Source organism: Rana temporaria, chromosome 10 (assembly GCF_905171775.1).
Source record: "Rana temporaria chromosome 10, aRanTem1.1, whole genome shotgun sequence".
NCBI classification, from domain to species: Eukaryota; Metazoa; Chordata; class Amphibia; order Anura; family Ranidae; genus Rana; species Rana temporaria.
The window spans coordinates 70,717,985-70,733,591 of NC_053498.1; the positions used below are offsets into that span (position 1 = coordinate 70,717,985).

Sequence of the window (15,607 nt, forward strand, 5' to 3'; positions counted from 1 at the left end):
CCAATGTAATGATGCACTCCAAAGGGATGTGTCCATGACAGTCTGGGCTCACAGGAAATGGGTTGAATGACTCTGACTGTCATTTAACCCAAAAGGGGAGCTAAATCTAGTGGATGAGCAGACTTTCTGCAGAGGACAGACGTTGGGTTTTGCAGCAAAAGCATTTTTTTTTATAAATTCTACTGCAGAATGATTAATTTTTTGTTCTGTTGTTAGCCTGGAAATATGTTTTAGGGCCTATTCACACTTATGCCTTGTGGTAAAGTGTGCATTAACGCAGCATGTTAACACACTATGCACACAGTGTCTGGCACCCCATCACTGCGATCCGCATTGCACAGTAATGTACCTTGCACTGTGGTACACTGTGCTGCTAAAAATGGTGCATGACCCTTTTAAGCCCCATACCCTCGATCGGACCTTTGTCCGACCAAACTCACATCGGAATTCCAACGGAGTAAAAGAGAACATGTTCTCTATGTAAACGCCAACGGAATTCCTTGGAAAAAAGTCAGATGGGGCATATACACACGGTCAGAATTTCCAATGGGAAAAGTCCGTCTGACTTTTTCCATCGGAAATTCCGATCGTGTGTACAGGTTTGTTGGTAGCCATTTAAATTATTCTACGATAAGAACTAAGAGTCACTGCATATAGCCCAGTCTTTTGCAGGTAACATACCCAAACTGAGCATCTTATGTGAGGTTCACTGGGGATTTCACTTTGTAGGGCTTTTTCTCATGGGTTCTCTTTAGGTGCTAACCATTGGAAATTTTCCAGGGAAGCAGTTTTTTCTGTACCTTTCTCTGTGAAGCTAAAGGAATTAATATTTCCACGCCTTCTAAACTATTTTGAAACAACATGACATTATTTGCTGGCATAGCAGGTTGTTTCAGGACAGACAAATGTGTCACCACCAATTGTTCTTAGTGACACATTTCATTGTTTTCAGTGAGCCCATCTTCTTCTCAGAATGAAAGTAAACCTGTTATTTTTTTTGTCAGCTATAATAAGGCCAGAATCATTGGAGCCTCAAATCCCTGGATGCTTTACTATGCAAACCTTGACTTAAGCATTGAAAGCTGAGCTCTGGTCTGATTTCTTACAACTCCCATACCTCAGTATTGATCAGTGGGGCTACCCATCATTCCAGTTGACCAAGGGAGAGGTGTAGGATGGGGCAGGACTTCATTGTCAGAACCTAAGATTCAAAAAAATAAGTGCCTTGGGTTTTAGGGTTCTTGGGGTTCTAAGCAACAATCTTCTGATATAGACTGTATACAGTTTATTATTTTAGTGGCCACATAAAGTGTGTGCTCTTCACCCATCAGGTTGTCCTTGTGATATCTAATGCCTCGTACACACGATCGGGCTTTTGCCCGGCCAAGTCATAATCAGAAAAAAATAGAACATATTCTACATCTAAACTCAGGTGGAATTTCTTCGGAATTTCCGATGAAAAACCTCAGATGGGGCTACACACGATCGGAAAATCAGATGGAAAAAGTCCATCTGAAATTCTGATCGTGTGTGCGGGGCATTAAAGTACCCATAGGAGCAATGTGTGCTTAAAAATGTGTCCGCGGCATTTCTTGTGCTTTCCATTACTTTTTACATAAGTGAGTTTGCGATGGTAACTACCAGTTCAGGTCAACAGAAATCTAAAGCAAATTGAAACTTGGGTATAATTATTTTCTCGAGGGAAAACGGACCACATGAAAATTATTTTTCACTTCTGACTAGCTGTATAAATTTAATTTAGCAATAAATAGCAATTTTGACAGCTGTATTTTATTTTGGACCTTAAAATGATATGTAATAACACAAAAAATGTCTACCACTATGTTTATGTAATGTATATTATTTATTGGTTTATCAGGATGCCTTGCAGCAGAGAATGGCTCAGCAAGAAAGCGCTGTTCTTCAACTGAAGCAGGAGTTGTTAAGGGCGAACATGGACAAGGATGAACTTCATAACCAAAATGTAAGCTTAATTATATTGTAGAAAGACTAACGCTGGCAATAAATAAGTATTTTTTTATTTATTTTTTGCTCAATCAATCCAATATCTACACAAACCTAGTAGATGGAGAAATGTCCTCACCCCGCCAGGACATTGCATTCTGAAAGGACCGGTCCCTATCAGAATACACTGAACAGCGACTGCAATCTCTGATTGACAGCCATTTTACAGCATGTTTCTATAACAGAAGTCGAATAAATGACATTGGTCAAGCAGGGACGACCAGACACAGTGAAATGTGTCTGGTCCCTGCTGAACTAGGCAAATTTCACTCAGTTAATGGTCAGCTTAACCTGTATAGAAAGCGACTTTAGTAACTACATTGACAAGCAAATCTCTTATTGAGAAAGTTGTCCAGTATAAAATCTGCCTGACCTTGCTGGAACCGCCCTACCTTTAGAATCTGCAGATATCTCCTTGAGAAAACCGACTGATAGATGTGGAAACACCTGTCTGTGATTTGTTCTTTTTTCGTTATAGAAAAGACAAAACGGTTGTTCAAGCAAGGCAAAGATTTTCCAAAACATCGTAAAAGATTGTGGGGCAGATCCACATACATACGCTGAGACCGGCTCAGATGTCAAATACGCTACACCGCTGTAACTTACTTTGAGTTGGTTTGAATCCTCAACGAATTCGCGCCGTAAGTTACGGCGGCGTAGTGCATCTCTCGCGGTGGAATTCAAATTGGGCGGGTAGGGGGCGTGTTTCATTTAAATGAAGCGTGTCCCCGCGCCAAACGAACTGCGCATGCGCCGTCTGTAAAAACTCCCAGGGTGCATTGCTCCAAATGACGTCGCAAGGACGTCATTGTTTTCAACGTGAACGTAAATGGTGTCCAGCCCCATTCACGGACGACTTACGCAAACGGCGTAAAATTTTCAAAATTAGACGCGGGAACGACGGCCATACTTAACATTGAGTACGCCACCATATAGCAGCTTTAACGATACGCCGGAAAAAGCCGTACGGAAACGACGTAAAAAAGTGCGACGGCCGGTCGTACGTTCATGGATCGCCGGAAATAGCTAATTTGCATACTCAACGCGGATTACGACGGGAACGCCACCTAGCGGAGGCCGAAAAATTGCATCTAAGATCCGACGGCGTACGAAGACGTACGCCTGTCGGATCTAACACAGATGCCGTCGTATCTTGTTTTGTGGATACCAAAACAAAGATACAATGCGCCAAATTTTAAATTACGCGGCGTATCAAGAGATACGTCTGCGTAATTTCTTTGAGGATCTGCCCCTGTGCATTTATTAATGCACTGACAATGATTGGAAAAGCTTATTTTTCTCTGATGTTAATGCCACAATGCCTAGAAGCTAGGCCTGAATCTGTATCACTTGTTGTAAGCCATGTATAAGCACCCTTAGGCTAGGTTCGCACTGCTGCGAATTCTATTGCACATTTGAGCCGTTGCGATTTTTCTAATTCGCAAGTCATTTAAATTACATAGTTTAACATTAGTGCCGTTCACATCAAAGGTCCTGTGCCGAGTTTGATCCGTGTGCGATGCAAATTCAGCTCTATAGACTGGCATTCCCTGAAATCGCGGCCGTGATTCGCGGCAAAATTGCAGCCGCGAAATTGCGGTAAAATCGCGATTTTGAATTCGCAGCAGTGTGAACCTAGCCTTAAACACACAGGATGAAAATACTGAAAAAAATGTAACTACTTTTACAGGTGGATTTGCAAAGAAAAATGGAAGAAAGGAGTCAGTTAATTGGGGATTATAAAGTAAGTATATATAATTGTTTGGTGTCTTTTTATTACTATATAGAGCATATAGCAATAACATAAGAAAAAATAAAAAATACCTATCAAACTGAAGCTTATTCTTCTGCAGAAAGAAATCACACAAAAGGATTGGCTTATACAGCAGATGCAGGGGAAACTTTCAGAAGCAAGCTATCAAAAGGTACGTTAGTCTGGTCGACTGTTTCTGGCATTGGGTTACTCGATTATGTTGTCATGTGCTATAGGTTATAATTAACTACCTACTATAAATGATGATAATATTAGGAGTTAATGGATTATAAAAAGAATACACATGGTCAAAAGCTTAATGGGTTTATAAAGGACAATGAATCCCATGGTGAGCCCCAATATCATTATTTTGCTGTAGGAACTATGGAATTTTCTGTAAGTGACCCAAATCACCCCTGCATTTGCAACTGCCCTCTACAGTCTCTACATAACCAGATTGTATGGCCAGTTTCAGGGTGAACCTCTTTCACATACCATATTTCACATCGCTCGGGACCCGGTGCTCATGCCCGGCGGCCGCGATGTCCACCAGGCACGCACGACTGCCCGTGACCACGGCAGGACCGTGGATCTGTGTGTGTAAACACACAGATCCACGTCCTGTCAGAGGTGAGGAGACTGATGGTGTGTTCCTAGTACAGATGAACACAGATGAGTCTCCTCCCCTTGTGAGTCCCCTCCCCCTAGAGTTAGAATCACTTTCTAGGGAACAGAAACTGACACCAGCATAAAAACTGCAATTGGATGAAACCGAACCCTGCTCCAAGTTCTGTAAGGCAGGAGTGTTAACCATTTAGCTGCTGTTCTGTGCAAAGTTGTTAAAACCACAGGCTGTTCTTTTTCTATAACAAATCAGCATCTGTTAAGTTGTCTCATTTCACCACAACAGAGACAATCCTGTTTTTTCTTTATAAATACAAACTTTTAAAAGCACAAGGTGTATCAGATTTTTACTAGTCCCAGGTTCTCCATTTTCTGGCTAATTGATCCTCATTTGTACATATGGCTGGAGTACGTAGGCTGCTAAAAACATGCGAACACCAGATGGTGCGTTCATAAACAGCTGATTAATTATTCATACTTGTTTGTGTATTGCACAAAACTCATCATCAACTTATCGGCCTTTAAAATGTTTTACTATCATTAGCCATTCCAAGTACTTCATCAGATTTACAGTATGTCATACAAAAGTGATCAAAAAGAGCTTTGTAGAAATTGTACGTAAAACATTTAATTGTTGAGCAATAGAAATTGCTTTGTGCATTTTTACATTTTTAAACTGGGATTTCTCTAACAGACAGATTCTCTCTTCCATTATTTTGTTCTTCGTTTGCTATCATAAAGAAAACCCTTTCTGCTGATGAGCAGTGAAGCCTCGTACACACGACCGAGGAACTCGACGGGCGAAACACATCGTTTTCCTCGTCGAGTTCCTTGTTAGGCTGTCGAGGAACTGGACAAGCCAATTTTCTCCATTCCCGTCAAGGAAATAGAGAACATGCTCTCTTTTTGGCTCGTCGAGTTTCTCGACAGTTTCCTCGACGAAAATGTACACACGACCGGTTTCCTCGGCAAAAAAATATCTCCCAGCAAGTTTCTTGCTGGTTTTTGCCGAGAAACTCGGTTGTGTGTACGAGGCCTTAGAGTTTAAAAAGCAGATTACGCTTCACTCATTTACATTTATGGGTTTAGGCTCAAATGTTTTCAGTCACTAGAGAATCTCTGTGCAGCATGTTGTTAAAGTATCCTGTGTGCTGCAGTTTAGCTGTGGTTTCTTATAAGTACAACTTATATTTATAGTACTTCTTGTAACATTGGAGCAAGCTCTGGGACCTGCCATAGTCTTCACCAAACACTGACAGGGATGCATAGAAAAGTAAAGAATTTAGATGTCCTTATAGGTTGCAATAATGCGAACACGCATTGCCCTGTGTAACATTCCTCTGCATGATGCCCCGCAGAGGGGACATTAATCAATGTTCCCTCTTCGACACTGTGTGTCTGCTAGTTCTGCCCATCACTGACAGCTCCACTCACATTCAGGAGCCAGTCAGAGTGGTTCCTGGTCACGTGATGCTAGGACCAGTGGCGGCCCGTCCATTAAGGACACTCGGGGGCCCGCCCCCTCTATCGACGCCACCCCCCCCCCCCCTTATATGATTAATGAATAGATTCATACATACCATTAATCTATCCATGGCCGCCGCAGCCACCCCCTATTCATGCGTCCGGCCCCTTTAAGGGCACCGGGTGCGTGAATTACATTGGCAGTTTTTTTTTTTTTTTTAAGCACCTGATTAGAGCCATAGGCTTCAAAATAGGGTGGACTTGTGGTGCAGAGCATCGTGCTCGGAGCCCACCCAGATGTGTTTGAAAAGCAAATTAATATTCTCTTTTCTAACACTGAATCGCCTCTGCGCCTGTTACCCATTTCCCGATTGTCTGAATGGTCAGGCAATCCTTTTGGACGCCTAAGAGGAGGGGAGGAGACGTACGGCGGAAGCCGCCGGGATCTCAGAAGGGAAGAGGACACAGGAGATGTTGCCAGATGCCCGTCACAGCCTGTCCCCCTGTCCAATGTGCCCACGATCCCTGATGTGCCTGCCGATCCCCGCCACCGATGGGGTAATTGGCACACAGCAGGGGGGGTTTGAGGTGCCGCGGGGGTGGAGTGGTTGTTTGCCGCCCCTCCCAACCAAACAAAAAAACACCAGCCACCACTGGCTATGACTTAGATTAAAGCCCAACTCCAAGCAAACCCACCTCTACCATCATTCTCTCCCACCCATCTTTCCAAGCAATTAGCTTTTCTTGACTGGTGAAGCAAATTATGCTGACCTGAGTCCCCCCACCCAGGTCCCTTGCTGATGCTGTTTCTGCCTACAAGAACCACTAGTCCAGCACCCCACATTAACCCTCACCAGCAGGTTCCTTTCACTCCCCTCCGTCAGACTCCAGCAGTAGTCTTCTGGATCTTGAGAGAATCCCTTTGGTGGACAGTCAATGGAAATTTTCCATGTCATGTTTTCCTGACTCAGGACTCCACCCTCCTGAAGAGACTAATATGCTGCCGGGAAGCATCAGTGGCACAGATATGCTAAGATAAGTTGCTGCAGGAGCAGCTTGTGAACTGTCACATTCTGGACAGAGGAAGTCCAGGATTTCAATAGGCTGAGTAGGTTGCTTCATAGTCAGAAGGCCATACTTTTTAAGTTTTTCATAGGACACTTTGTGGAAAATTCGTGTGTAAGGAATTTTACTTTTAAATGAAAGTACACAAAGAAATTGTTGTGGTCCTTAAACAACTTTTGCAGTGTGTAAGGGTGCATTACCCTTTATATATATATATATATATATATATATATATATATATATATATATATATATATATATACACACACAGTACAGACCAAAAGTTTGGACACACCTTCTCATTCAAAGAGTTTTCTTTATTTTCATGACTATGAAAATTGTAGATTCACACTGAAGGCATCAAAACTATGAATTAACATATGTGGAATTATACATAACAAAAAAGTGTGAAACAACTGAACATATATTTCATATTCTAGGTTCTTCAAACCTTTTGCTTTTGCTTTGCTTTGATTACTGCTTGGCACACTCTTGACATTCTCTTGATGAGCTTCAAGAGGTAGTCACCTGGCGCAGCATCCCATCACTCTCCTTCTTGGTCAAATAGCCCTTACACAGCCTGGAGGTGTGTTTGGGGTCATTGTCCTGTTGAAAAATAAATGATGGTCCAACTAAACGCAAACCGGATGGAATAGCATGCCACTGCAAGATGCTGTGGTAGCCATGCTGGTTCAGTATGCCTTCAATTTTGATTAAATCCCCAACAGTGTCACCAGCAAAGCACCCCCACACCATCACACCTCCTCCTCCATGCTTCACGGTGGGAACCAGGCATGTAGAGTCCATCCATTCACCTTTTCTGCGTCACACAAAGACACGGGGGTTGGAACCAAAGATCTCAAGTTTGGACTCATCAGACCAAAGCACAGATTTCCACTGGTCTAATGTCCATTCCTTGTGTTCTTTAGCCCAAACAAGTCTCTTCTGCTTGTTGCCTTTCTTTAGCAGTGGTTTCCTAGCAAATATTCTACCATGAAGGCCTGATTCACACAGTCTCCTCTTAACAGTTCTAGAGATGTGTCTGCTGCAAAAGGTGGCTACTTTGAAGAACCTAGAATATGAAATCTATTTTCAGTTGTTTCACACTTTTTTGTTATGTATAATTCCACATGTGTTAATTCTTAGTTTTGATGCCTTCAGTGTGAATCTACAATTTTCATAGTCATGAAAATAAAGAAAACTCTTTGATTGAGAAGGTGTGTCCAAACTTTTGGTCTGTACTGTGTGTATGTATGCATGCATGTATGTATGTGTGTATATATATATATATACACATACAATTTATTCATTTATAAAGGATAATGCACCCTTCCACACTGTAACAATGGTTTGAGGACCACAACAACAACTTTGAGGTCCTGTGGGATGTGCTGTAAAAACAACTCTGATCCATGGATGCCCCACTTACAGGACTAAGGCCTCGTACACACGACCGAGAATCTCGTTGTAAATGAAACGTTGTTTTCCTCGACAAGGTTCTTGTCAGGCTTGTCGAGAATCTTGTCAAGCTTTCTTTGCATACACACTGTCAAGACAAAATCTTGTCGTTCTCAAACGCGGTGACGTACAAAACGTATGACGGCACTATAGAGGGGAAGTTCGATTCCACTGGCACAACCTTTGGGGCTGCTTTTGCTAATCTCATGTTACTGCGTGTTAAGTAAAAGTTTGGTAAGAGACGATTCGCGCTTTTCAGTCTGTTACAGCGTGACGAATGTGCTATCTCCATTAGGAACGCTACTTTTACCGAAGGTGCGCTCCCGTCTCTTACTTTATTCTGAGCATGCGTGGGTTTCTAAGCATACACACGAACGTGTTTCTTGTCGTAAACCAGCCCGACGAGAAACACGAAATTGAGACTCCCGACGAGAAAAAAGAGAACGTGGACCAGCGTGGACCAGGTAAGTTCTCTTCACCTCGTTTTAAGGTAAGTATTTCATAATGAGCTAGTATGCGGTGCATACTAGCTCATTATGGCTTTTCCTTTACAGGTGTAAAAAAAAAAAAATAACAGGGTATACAACCGCTTTAACTATCCTTCTACATAGGTTTGGTGGATTCAACAGCAATTGTAATGTGAATAGTAAGCTTTAGTCACTGTAATAGTTCTACTTTTAAGGCCATTCATTTAAAAAAAAGAACTAAAGCAATTTCACATTGGCGACAAAAAGGCAGTAAAAACAAGTGGTTGATCTGCGCTTTTTTAACCCCTCCAACCACGCACCTATTGTAAATCCCAACATTGCAGCCAGGCAGTGGCAACTGGCAACTTGGCTTCCTGAGTTTGACATGCAGCGTCACCCGTTGGGGTCAATGGAACTGTGACACAACCGTGAACGGATGACAAGTCCCTCTCTGCTCACTGAGCAGGGAGGGGCTTGTGCAGCACGGCTGTCTCCTATGGAGAGATCTGATGACAACGGACAGCATGTCCGTTTTCATTAGATCTCATCCGATCCGCCTTGGACGGATGGCGACGTATTGCCATCCGTCTGATTTTATCGGATCGGGTCTGATGTCAGCGGACATGTCTCCGCTGACTTCCGACACTCCATAGAAATATATGGAGCAGCCGTTCAGGTCCGCCGACAAATATGACAGGCGGACCTGAACGGCCCAACTGTGTGAAAGGGGCCTAAAGCCTAAATTATCGAATGATCGTCCGTTTTTTTTTTTTTTTGCATGCTAGTCTCCATATGGAAAACAAATAGGTTACTAAAGTACAAAAATTCTTGTAAGACAGAATACAAATTGGGAAGTGATGTAATGTATTGTATTTGTATTGTATTTTCGGACGAATACTGTACTGATTAGATGAAAATTGTATGATCTGGTATCATACGAGAAAAATTTTCACGTTTGTCCCTTTGGAAAATTTTCAGATGAAAGCTGTGTAGTAACGATCCGATTATCATACGATCACTTTGAAAGCAGTATTTTTTGTATGATATTCTGTTTGTGTGTACGGGACTTTAGCTCTCAGTTGGTATAACAAAAATTATGTAACCAAGCTCTTGCGATCACAAATTAAAATTATTACAAATATTGCTTATAATTACAGTGGGTCCATCTTAGGCCATACAGTACAAGTGCCTTGAAAAAGTATTCATACCTCTTGAAATTTTCCACATTTTGTCATGTTACAACCAAAAAATAAATTAATTTTATTGGGATTTTACATGATATACCAACACAAAGTGGCACACAATTGTGGAAGAAAAATTATAAATGGTTTTCAATTTTTTTTACAAATAATCTGAAAAGTGTGGCGTGCTTTTGTATTCAGATCCCTTTACTCCGATACCCCTAATTAAAATCTAGTGGAGCCAATTGCCTTCAGAAGTCACCTAATTAGTAAATAGAGTCCACCTGTGTGTAATTTAATCTCAGTATAAATACAGCTGTTCTGTGAAGCCCTCAGAGGAAGCTGTTCTGTGAAGCCTGTAAAAATGCCTCTATGTTAGCCTAAGTGATTATGCACACAAGGTATTTACAGCCATATTAAAAGAGAATTTACAGGCTGGAAAAAAAAAAAAAAAATTCTAGCACATTCAGGAGAGGAGCTGAAGAGCAGAAAAAAGCTAGATGTGCCTTGAGGTGTCTAGCATTTGGTTGTTAAAGTGGTTGTTAAGCCATTCTAACCTGTATACACCATCAGCACTGCCTCCTATTGCAGTATCCCCCTCTGTGTGTGATTTATAAAAATAAATGCTGCAAATACCTAATTTCACTGCCGAGATTGCGATCAACTGACTGGCCAGCTTTCTCCTTTCCTCCTCTGAAAGATGCAGTGGGCGGGGCTGAGGTTCCTCTGCTGATGTCAGTCTGGAGGGGAGGAGGAGAGGAGGAGAGATCTGGCTGGAGGGGCGGCTCACACACAGACAGAGAGGGGAGGAGGACACAGGAGCAGAGAGGAGAGCAGATAGCAGGCTGCTGATGACAGAGGCACGTAAATTGACCACGGTGTCAGGGCTCAGCAGCCATGATACACCGTGGTCAGTTTACAGAGGGGTGGGGAGAAACTGGTAGGATCAGACAGGTTTTTTAGGTTTTACAGGGGACCAAATGACACAGGACAAGCACTGTGTCACATGATTTAAAGGCGACAATATTTTTTTTTTTGGGGGGGGGGGGTTAACAAACGCTTTGAATGCATTCCAATGGCTGGAATAAATTATTATTGTGGCCAATGGAATCCATTAAGTCAGATGGATATTCCGATCGTGTGTAGCTCCATCAGAGTTTTTTCATTGTATATTTCGTCTGAGTTTAGATATAGAACATGTTCTATTTTACTCCGATGGAATTCCGTCAGAATTCCAATGTGATTTGGCCGGGTAAAAGCCTGATCGTGTGTACAATACATTAGCAGCATACTCTTTACAATAAGACAAAGAAAAATACATGAAAGTAGCCAGAGGTCCTGTTTATAGAAGCCTGATCCACTGGGATTTGTTTTGGAGCAGCTCATTTATTAGAATGGGCTGCCCAGTGCACCACAATGAGCCAAAAAACATACATGTAGCACACATAAGTGTGCGCTGGGAAGGATGAATGACACTCCACTTTACCAAGGCACGTAACAGGTGTTATCCTTAAGCTGGGTACAGTTCGTTCAACATAGCATGCTGAAGGTGAAAAAAACAGATCGCTGTACTAACACAGCCAATGTTGGTGCAGCAATACCGCCCACTGTGCCTTTGTGTTCTGACAGAGAGGGACTGCCCCTCACCAGAACACACTGTCAGCACTAATCGGCTGCTGGTTTTCCAGCATGCCCATTCAACAAGCCGATTGTGAGACTAGTTTCTGTGAGATAGGCAGCTGTACACATGTACCGAATATTCAGATTGTGTGTACCCAGCTTAGGCTGCATTCACACCTGAGCGTCGGTCGTTCGGTCGTTTTTTTCGTCGTTTTTTTCCGGCGTTTTGTCGCGTGTATTCATGCTTATTTGCGCGTTTGCATACAGCGTTGTCCGACGTTTTTGTACTTCGACGTTTTTTATTTTAGCCAATAGGAAAAATTATCATCTTTTCATCACTTGTTGCTATGTTGGTCGATTTTTTTAATCTTCTGCCTGGGTGAAAAGTTCTATTGATTAAAGCGACAAAACGCCCGTAGCAAACGCTCGTTGTCGCGCAAGTCGCTTGAATCAAAAAAGGGTCCGGAACTTGTTTGAGCTACAGGCTTTTCGCGTTCGGCGTGGAGATGTGAACCATCTCCATAGAGAATAATGTTATTTTTCCCCTCTAGCGTCTTTGAGCGTCGCGTTTCAGGCGACAAAACGCCTAGGTGTGAATGCAGCCTTAGAAAGCTTCATGTGTTGGGTTGGTATCTACCACAGGTATTTATATTATAGCACTATCCATTTACTGCATACGCCCTCAAGGAGCTCACAACCCAAGGTCCCTAATTTACAGATACTAGGGCCAGTTTTTGAAGGAGCCAATTACCCTAACAGCATGTCTTTGGAGTATGAGAGAAAAGCAGAATACCCAGCGAAAATCCAGGCAAGCACAACTGAGGACCCCAGAATTGCTAACCACTGAGTTGCATACTTCCCATTTTCCGAGATGGGAACGAGGGCATGTAGGCATAGCCATTGCCACGTCTCTCTTAAAGGAGAATTATACAAAAAAAATGATTGGTTAAGACGACTGGTTTTACCAATAATATTCCTTTATACTGGCTTTTGAAATTTTGCAAATGCAGTAATTTAAAAATCGGGTGAAACTTTTAGCACTGTAAAACACGTTTTGATAGATAAATAGTGCATTTTATATACAACCATAAAGCTCATTCCAAAATGAGGAGGAAGGAGGAACAGAGGCACTTTGTTCCAAATCAGGGACAGTCCCTCCGAAAATGGGACAGTCCCTCCAAATCCGGGACAGTCCCTCAAAATCTGGGACAGTCCCTCAAAATCCGGGACAGTTGGGAGCTATTTAGTTGCTGTGTCACAGCTGAATAGAATAATTGTGTTCACATTTCTTCCTTTAGCCTTTATATGAAGATATCACTCACAATATACTGGGGGATGTTTATCCTGTTGTAAGGCAAAGCAATGCTAAGCAGGAGCAGTGAGACATAATTATTAAGGTTACAGCCTGAGCCATAAATTCCTTAATTCTTTGGCTGCTCTAAAGACGTATTTGTGACTGAATCCTGACCCTGACTACTTATTAATTATGCATCTGTATAGAGTAGAAAACTGTTTTCTCTTCACTGTTAAATCTGTTATTGAATTTTTAAACGACATCCAGCCTGATTTGCAACAAATTTTGTCGCTTATTTGCTTGATAAGTACCCATCAGTAGATCCAGTGCCAAATTAGATGAGAAATAGTAAAATTAGGATATAATCCAGCTAACGAAGTGACTAGTGCAATGGAACCCATGGTGTGACCCTCATTTACTTCTATTGGAGGTTCCTGGTGCACAATTATGTCATCATTGTTAGCAGAATTCAGCCATGACGTTTTCTGGAAATATAGTTTAAGAAAGAATCATTTATCTGTATTAGTCATCATTTTTCTCTTTACTGTTTATAGGGCAGCAATTACATCAGCCACCCAGCACAGACTAATGGCTTCTTGCAGCCCAGTGGCAAAGGTCCTGTGCGTGACCAGATACCACAGAGGACGGTGAGTACAATTCTATTATATGGTAAATAACGCTCATGGTTTAACCACTTCAGCTCCTGCACCTGTAAATATGTTATATCACATTTTATCATATTTCTAGTACAAAGCATTGGCAAGTTATTTACAATAAAAATATAGGGCATTTTTATAATTTTTTTTATTTTTCTAGTGAAAAAGTAGTACTACAAAAATAAACAAATACAAATAACAAATTTGAAAACATTTACATAGAATGATAAATTAATAAAAGTAAATTAATGGTAACTGGTAGGGTTGTCCTGATACCACTTTTTTAAGACCAATACCAGAGGTGGCACTGATTAAGCATTACTGATAGGTGGCACTGACTGATAGGTGGCATGCACTGATGGATAGGCACAGATTGGTGGCACTGATTGGCTGGCATTGAGTGATGAGCACTGATAGGTGCCACTGATTATGCAGCACTGATGAGCACTAATAGGTGGCGCACACTTATGGCTGGGCACGATAGGTGGCATGCACTGATTGACACTGATAGGTGGCATGCACTGATGAGCGCTGATATGTGGCACACACTGATGGCTGGCAGTGGCACTGGCTGGATGGGCACTGATGGATGGCTGGCACTTATAGGCAGGAGACTGAGGAGAGGATTTATTTTTCTATGCTGCCTCTGCGACACCCATCTTGGTACACCCTGCACTCGGCCTCAATAAAGCAGCAGCAGCAGACATCTTGTTACACCCAGCCCGAACTACATGGGCTGGGTGTAACAAGATGTCCGCTGCTGGCATACTGTGGCCGAGTGCAGGGTGTACCAAGATGGGCGTCGCAGATTTTCAACCACTGACAGTGTACCGGTGTTGTAAAAAAAACCTTGACTCATGCCGAAGCTCTACTGCATCACTTCCTGTGCGGCTACGTCACAAAATAGCTAATTGCGGGGCTCCACCGGTCACCCAGGGGTTGCATTTGATGGGCACAAGTGGCTGCATATACTGGGCACAAGTGGCTGCATATACTGGGCACAAGTGGCTGCATATACTGGGCACAAGTGGCTGCATATACTGGGCACAAGTGGCTGCATTTGACTGGCACAGTGGCTGCATTTAACTGACACAGTGAGGCTGCAATTGATTGGGGGGGTGGGGGGTTTCAGTATTTTTTTGTTTGTTTGCGCCAAGCACCAGCCGCCACTGTCACTCGACCTCAGTCCCATTGATATACACAGTGCTAAGTTTCAAGGGGCCCGCCCCCCTTCTCCAGAGCAGGCTAGGGGCGGGGCTGGAGACGGTGCTGCCAATGATGTAATTAAGCAATTTGCACCACCCGCCCGCTCAAGTCTATTATTTTCCACTGCACATGCGCGGTATAGGTGCGGTGAAGCGCATGCACAGTGGAGCCCCGCAATCAGCTGTTTTATGACGTAGCGGCACAGGAAGTGATGTGGTCGAACTTCTGCAATAATGAAGGCTTGTTTTACTATACCGGCAACGCCTGAGGACTCTACTTCGCCCTCCCAGGCATCGGCAAAGGTGTCGGGAGCATTACTAGTATCGGTGTCGGGACAACCCTAGTAACTGGTGCTGAATATGGAGTTATTGGAAGAACTATTATTTTAAACATTTTTGCTACACTATAGGTTTGCTAGAATTGCCAATTTGTGCAGGTCAAAGTACAAACCTTTTATCTGCACATAATCACCAAACATAACACATTGTTCTGATGTATTCACGAATGATGCCTGCAAACACTGCTTGCAAACTTCATCCACTCTGTTAGAGCAAGCTAATGCCTAGTACACACGAGAGGATTTTGATCCGATAGAGTGTACACACCATCTGATCGAAATCCGCGCCGAATTCCCATCGCAATGACGTGTCGCGCCGTCGCCGCAATGATGACGCGGCGACGTGCGCGACGCTGTCATATAAGGAATTCCACGCATGCGTCGAATCATTACGACGCATGCGAGGGATGGGTTCGGACGGATCGATCCGGTGAGTCTGTACAGACCACCGGATCGA

General features: G+C 42.8%; 1 protein-coding gene across 2 annotated transcripts in view; it reads left to right on the forward strand.

Moving 5' to 3' along the window:
* The window catches only part of DIXDC1 (DIX domain containing 1), a 231,373-nt gene that overhangs the window by 183,301 nt on the left and 32,465 nt on the right, over positions 1-15,607 (forward strand). For both annotated transcript variants that reach the window (XM_040325415.1, XM_040325416.1), the window contains exons 11-14: positions 1,880-1,984; positions 3,716-3,769; positions 3,879-3,950; positions 13,506-13,598. In XM_040325415.1, the coding sequence (XP_040181349.1) occupies positions 1,880-1,984; positions 3,716-3,769; positions 3,879-3,950; positions 13,506-13,598 (324 nt within the window). The remainder of the gene's footprint in view (positions 1-1,879; positions 1,985-3,715; positions 3,770-3,878; positions 3,951-13,505; positions 13,599-15,607) is intronic.